This window comes from Cupressus sempervirens, chromosome 5, assembly GCF_028749045.1.
Source record: "Cupressus sempervirens isolate cs-2001-9-10 chromosome 5, ASM2874904v1, whole genome shotgun sequence".
Classification (NCBI taxonomy): Eukaryota; Viridiplantae; Streptophyta; class Pinopsida; order Cupressales; family Cupressaceae; genus Cupressus; species Cupressus sempervirens.
This window is the reverse complement of record NC_143122.1, coordinates 710217020-710224044: the sequence shown is the minus strand read 5'-3', so window position 1 is coordinate 710224044 and position 7025 is coordinate 710217020. Positions and strand designations below refer to the sequence as shown.

The 7025-nt window shown below is 33.6% G+C and overlaps 1 protein-coding gene across 1 annotated transcript; it reads left to right on the top strand.

The window, feature by feature from the left end:
• The first annotated feature begins 443 nt into the window (after positions 1 to 443).
• LOC149557965 (18.1 kDa class I heat shock protein-like) lies at positions 444 to 1539 on the top strand. Its single transcript, XM_089832407.1, has 2 exons — positions 444 to 915; positions 1017 to 1539. The coding sequence occupies exons 1-2, from the start codon at positions 693 to 695 to the stop codon at positions 1295 to 1297; spliced, it is 504 nt and encodes a 167-aa protein (XP_089688533.1). The 5' UTR covers positions 444 to 692; the 3' UTR covers positions 1298 to 1539.
• The last annotated feature ends 5486 nt before the right edge of the window (positions 1540 to 7025 follow it).

Genomic DNA, 7025 nt, shown 5'->3' with positions numbered 1-7025 from the left:
AGTTTGTAGCCGCCATGGCTCATTGGTATTAAAAATAATTTTTAATTGTTCAATCTCCCCTCATGCATTGAAGAACATTCTAGAGTTTTGGTTTTGCAATTTTTCATTTCAGAAAATCAATTTTACCCCTAGAAAAAATGGGACTGACCAATAAAAAAAGAAATTGTTGCTTAAAAATTAATTAAAAATAACTCACCTTTTAACTTTTAGTAATCTCATGGGGATGAGGTCCCCCGTTTGTGGCCTCACTGGTTCATAGCTCCAGGTCAAAGCGTTTACCCCTCTTTAAAAAAAAAAAACTTTTAGTATTGCTATGACATATGTTATAAAAATTAATTATGCACCACCAGGAACATTAGTATAAGGCAGGGACTAATAATTATGAAAATTAAATTAAACTATATATAAAAAAGAGCTTAGGAAAAGATGGGTTTAATTGGCGTGGGGACAACTTCGCTCCCGAACTTATTCCCTTTGTAACTTGCTAGAACTATCCGGAACGTTTCAGGCCAGTCTGCCAACTAATCCTTCTTCACAGATCTACATCTCTCTCGAATCCTCTCATACCGTTTATAAATTGAAACCAATCTTTCCAACCGATCATCACAAAGACAATTTACAATTCACAGCATTCTGTTCATTTGCAAGCTCTATAAAATTTCGACTTCTTTTCATATTTATTTGGTAAAAACATGGCTCTGACTCCATTTTTCGGAAGGAGCACAGGCGCATGGGATCCATGGGAGAGGAGCCTCTTTGATCCATGGCTTCCCGTTTCTCGCGTGTGGGATGCCATGGATTTCAGCGTCCCCACACCGGCATCTTCCTTCTCCAGGGACGCCATGGCGGTGGCGAACACAAGGGTTGACTGGAAGGAAACCCCTGAAGCTCATGTCTTCACCGCAGATTTGCCTGGTAAGATGTCAATAATCCATTTGCCCCTTTTCCTAGGGTTTCTTCTGTTCCGTTCCAGCGGTTTTTCTTGAAGATTTGATTTCTATTTTCCGTTGTTGCAGGGCTGAGGAAGGAGGATTTGAAAATCGATTTGGTGGATCAAAATACTCTGCGGATAAGCGGCGAGAGACACAAAGAGCAAGAAGAAAAGACGGATCAGTGGCACCGTGTTGAGCGCTCCAGCGGGCGATTTATGAGGCAATTCCGTCTGCCGGAAAATGTGAATGTCGACGGCATTTCGGCAAAGCTTGAAAACGGGGTTCTGACTGTGAACGCCCCTAAAACACATCCCGATGCGGCCAACGCTGGCGACGTTAAGAAGATCGATATTGGCACTGCTTAGATAATGAGAATAGGGCGGTTTCAGAGTTGATGTATTAGATTTCGGTATTAGTATTATGACAGTGCCATGGCGTTTCTGAAGTAAAATGCTAATTGTTCACTTTCTTATTATTATTATTATTATAATTAGATAGTGGTAATAATATTATGAGAATGTCTTGGCGTTCTGAAATATAGAGTGCTACTTGTATACTTTTTCTCGATATTAATTTAAATAAATTTGTTCTTGTTTCCTTGTAATAATTGAGTTTTGTCTATTTTATTTTTATTGCTTTTTGAAATTGTAGAAATGAGTGGAAAGATAAAATTTTCATGTATAATCTTGGAGTTGAAGGCAGAGTTCAAAAATAGTCTAATCTAAATTTTTACACTCGCAAATAGATAGATACATTGATTTTTAATGTCCAAAACGCTAAGAATAGCCTATGAAACAGTATTGACTAAACTAGTTTAGTAGTTCAGATTCTTAAATTTTTAATTTTAAAATCAATAATAATGGTGACTTATTTCTCACCCTTCTTCCCAACACCGGTTCCATTAATACAAAACACCGGTTCCATTAATACAATGTCAATTGTAATAGAATATATTGACACTTAAATGCCACTAAAATAGGTTGTTTGTTATACAACATAGTGCAACTTTGTTGATATAATGACATTTTAAAGCTATCTTTGCTCTTGCTTTTAATAAGATTTCCAAAATTACATTTATTTTAATTTTCTATAATTTTAAAATAACAATTCAAAATTTATTAATCATTATTAATTAATAATATTTTGAAGTTTTATTTAATTTTATGTATAATTGATTGATTATTAATCATTATTAATTAATAATATTTTGAAGTTTTATTTAATTTTATGTATAATTGATTGATTAAATTTTTTTAAATGTTTTTGATATAGTAGATTTTAGAATAAAATTATTAGAAAATTAATATTAAAATAAATTTATTTATTAAAATTAATCTATAATAATATATTATTAAATGTCTTTTATTTACAATTATTTATTGTTAAGGTTATAGTTTGTGTTATAGTTGGGCTTATGATTAGGTGTTATATAAAAGCTAATCTTATGATTAGAGTGAGGGTTTTGATTATAATTGTAATTTAGGATTAGTATTAAGATTCTGGTTATGATCATTATTAGGGTTAAAGTTTATATAATTGTGTATTATGGTTAGTTTTCCTACCAACATTACCAGTTCCAAAAATATATGGGAAAAATATTGATTCATGTTATATAGGTATTTGATGTCTGAGAGAGAGAGAGAGAGTCATGTTATATAAATATTTGATGTTTGAGAGAGAGAGAGAGAGAGGGGGAGGGAGGGAGCGAGGGAGAGAGAGAGAGAGAGAGTAGCGAAGATGCATAATTATAAAGTAAAGAGGTTATACTTTTGGCTCAAACTTTGGTTTTCTCTCAAATGCTTATAGCAACTTTGCTAGGAGGAGTTTGATGCTCTCCCAATTCAGTTCTACTCCATTATGTCTAGAATAATTTTTTTAAGTCCTAGAAAAATTGTTTAGACCCCTCAAACTCTCCTTTTGTAATCTTTTTGTTTGTTTAGAGTTTGTTTCTTGTAATAACTTCGAATTGATGTTTTCAAATTTGGTAAGTCTAGATATTGGAGTTAGGGAAACCATTTACCTAAAATGACAAATTTCAAGATTTGTAAAAATGTGCCAAAAAGGCATTTTCTCGAATTTAGAGTCTTTAGTTATTTAAGGAGCTACATAATAAACTTAGAACGATGCTTGGAAACTAGAAAATATGTGAATTTTGAAATATGTGTATTGCATCTATATTTTGTTATGTGTTTTCCTTCTACATAATTTATTATGTATAGGTACTTGTGTGCTACATCATTTGGTATTAGAGTGGGAAGATGACTGGGAGAGGAAAAGGAAGAGGAGGCCTCATTGTGATGCAAAGATTAATGTTGGTTACGCAGAGGCAAATTGAACAGCTCAATGAATGAATGGATAATCAAGGAATACAAGGAACAGAAGAAGGAATGAATCTGATGAAGAGGGAAACCGAAGAGGTCTTGATCAAAATGAATAAAATATAGAATAGTTTGAAGAATTGAGATATGAAGATAAGAGTGTTCAAGGCCTTAGAAGGAAGAAGTGAAGCAATCAATGTTGAAATTTTAGACTATGTTGGTAGTCTTAAGCCAAAAGAATTGATAGATTCGTTGAATGAGGCAACATTTTTTTTTTTGATTGGAAGCCTATGGTAGAGGAAATGAAGATGAAGTTCGCATGCAAGAGGACATGTAATGATATGGTGGGATCACCCTTAAACGGAATGAACTAGGAAAAAGGAAGGAAAAAATAGAAACATGGAGCAAGATGGAGAAAAAGCTAAGGGAAAAATTCCAACCCTTGGATTAGTCATAAACCCTTTTGTGTAGGTTCTAGAATTTGAAGCAAAACTTGTCCTCTATATTAGATTACACAAGTGAGTTCTATAAGTTATCTATGAGAATAGAGCATCAAGAAGATATTGAGCAACTAGTTGCTAGATACATAAATGACCTCAAATTTCTATTCAAGATGTGTTGAGCATGCATCATATTAATATTAATATGGAGGAGGCCTACCAATTAACTCTAAAGGATGAAAAAAAAACATAATAGATTGTACAATTAAAGGAATAGAGGAGGAAGAAGGGGTTCATCAACACCATTTTGAGGAGGTTCTAGTTATGGCTGGGGTGAATCCTCACAAGAATTTGAAATGAATGTAAACACTAGACCAGATCCTACAAAGTAGGAAAGATGTAATGTCCCCATCTCTTTAGCCTCTTAATAGATTTCTTAGCCTTTCGTCCCTCGAAGGCTAAGTGGAAATAATTAAATTGATTTCTTATAAAGTCATTTGTTAGAAATAATAAAATTGAAATGAACAAAAATTAACGAATTATAAATTAATCCAAGAGAGCTTGTGATGAACATAATTACCATACTTTAAAGAGCTTTCCAAAATCAACACAAGAATGGAGGCACAAATTTTGAAAGGGGAAAGCAAAGAAAACCCCTTGTGAATTATATGAATGAGGCAAATGCCTAAGAATGAAAAAGAGAGAGAAGACAATGTGCAACCTTAGGGCTCATTACATGAACTACATCGTGATAGTGTGTTTAGAATGAGAGAGAAGCATCTCTTATAAAGAGATGAGAAGATGATTTATTTGTAACTCCCATGTGAATGATTGCCACATTCATAAGTGTGTGCATAACAAGTGTCGTAATCCTCTTAAGGAGGAATAACTATTTTCCTTAATAAAGGAATTACAAAATAGACTTGTCTTCACATGTGGACTAGAGGACAAACAACATAAGGGATACCTTGGTTTATCCCATTTAATAAATACAACCAAGGAAAGATTACCAATTCTAACATCATTAAATACTTTATTTTTTTAAAAAAAGAGATCACTTTATATTTAATTAATTTAATATTAGGGAATCGTCGAGAAGCACAACTTATCTATTGTTGGAAAGGAGGAAGCTTCCAGAATAGTGCGATAAGATAACACTTATGATTCTTCTAGAAGGGGGGGAAGGAATAATATAAATAGAGGAGAGAGCCTCATGGGAAGGCATCCAGATTTGTTATTGATATTTGCCTATGTATTTGTGGAGCCAAGGGCCTGCAAATAATCAATTTGTCTTTGGGAACAAAACCTCCCAATGATAGCAATTTTGAGGGTGTGAAACATCACCTGAATTATTGCCAATTGGAGGTGGTATTACAATCACTTCATTGTGCCGAATTTGTGGCCAACGGCCAGGTGTGAAGAGGAAGAATAAGTAGGGCATTTACTACAGGAGCTTATTGCAGGAACACTGTATTATCTTGTCATTAGGGCATAATACTTGGAGATATTGATTGCATTGTCAGTAGAGACTCAAAGTGACTTCAAGAACTAGGTTTCTCTTGTTTATTCATGCATATAATATGCTACTACTGTAGGTGTCAGTCTTTATCAGAATTAAGTATTTATTTATATATATGATACCAGAGTTTGGATTTGATATTAATTTGTATTCAGATCTTATAAAGATGTCTTGGTTGTAGATGCATCCTATTCTCTTAGTGTAGTAATATGTGAAAGGAAGAATTATATTCATTGTGCATCTTGTAACCATTTATTACTAGTAGAAAATTAGGGTAATTTTTGATACCAATTTGAGGAAGGCTCATTACAAAAGATGAAGGGGGTTTTAGAAAGGACAACAATAGTGAAGAAAAAGAGGCTTTGAAAACCAATGGAGGCCCTTCACCTATTTTAGATGTGGCGAAGAAGGAGATAGATCCTTCAAATGCTCAAATTATAGCATGCTAGAAAGAAATCAAGAAAGACAACCTAGAGTGAGCCTAGTTCAGACAAAAGGGGCAGAGCAAGAAGTTTCACCAAATGTGGAAGAAACACTCATGATGAGAAGATCAATGATCATTCTAGAAAAGGATGAAGTTCCTACAAAGAAGTATGGTGATCTGTGGCTTTAGACCAACATCTACAGAATTAAATGCACTTTTAGTGGAAAGTTTTGTCAAATTACTATTGATGGGGGTAGTTGTGAGAATATAGTATTTAGAGCAATGGTAGAGAAACTAAATTTACAATGTGAAAAGAATCCTCGCTCTTAAAGAAAGAAAATAAAGTAATTGGTGATAAAAGATGTTTAGTCAGGTTTACCATAAGAAAATTCTATAAGAATCTGATATAGTATGTTATTATCCCTATAGATGCTTGCCATATATAGTTGGGGAGACCATGGAAGTATGAGAGGAAGGTTGTACATAATGGAGAGAAAAACATGTACACATTTTGGAATGATGGTTCTATAGTGATTCTTTTGCGTCTTAAGGATGAAAAGAGGAGTGAAACCAATGGGATATTGAGTTGGGGGTGGCAGGGGGTGAATTGGGATCTACAAGTTTTTTTAATCCTTGAAACAACATAACTAATTAACTGCATTCACTCATGATCCATTTCATATCTTAGATCATATATCATGTAATCATAAATTGTAAATACATTTAAGTATTTATCACATTCGTCAACATAAATGTAAACACATAACACAAAGATTTTGGTTACCCAGAAACCCTCCAAGATGAAGGTAAAACTAGGGTGGGGATGACACCCACAAATCTTCACTATTGAAGTAATAAAGTTTGTCTAGTAGGGCTACAATTGTGATCACTTCTAACAATCTACCCTGCGAGGGGTCTTCTCTGTTAAAAGCTTTATAATAATGTCAAGCCTACCTTAATTAAAGGATTTAAACTTACAATGAAGTAAATACTATGCTAGGAGATCTAACTAGGCTTTTTAGGAGCACTCTATTAAGAGATTTACCTTGATACACTAGTTAGAATGTCTCAGTACCTGTTCCTTTGATTAGAACTTTATGCTAGATTATAGATCTTCTCTATCCTTGTCTAAATTGATTTCCTTATCTAATATGCTCTATTCTTTCCTTTGCTACTAAGTTTCTTTGTCTGATCTCTATATTTGATAATCAAATATAGTCTTCCTCACTTTGTCATTGACTTTCTTGTGCATACACGATCCTCCTTTCTTTCATACTGATTTAGGGTTTGAACCCTTCTTTAAATAGACAAATGGAGAAGGTTCTAGTTCAAAATCAATGATTCGAAGTTCTCCCTTTTGCTACTTAGTCCTTCTAATTTTTGATTGGTTAC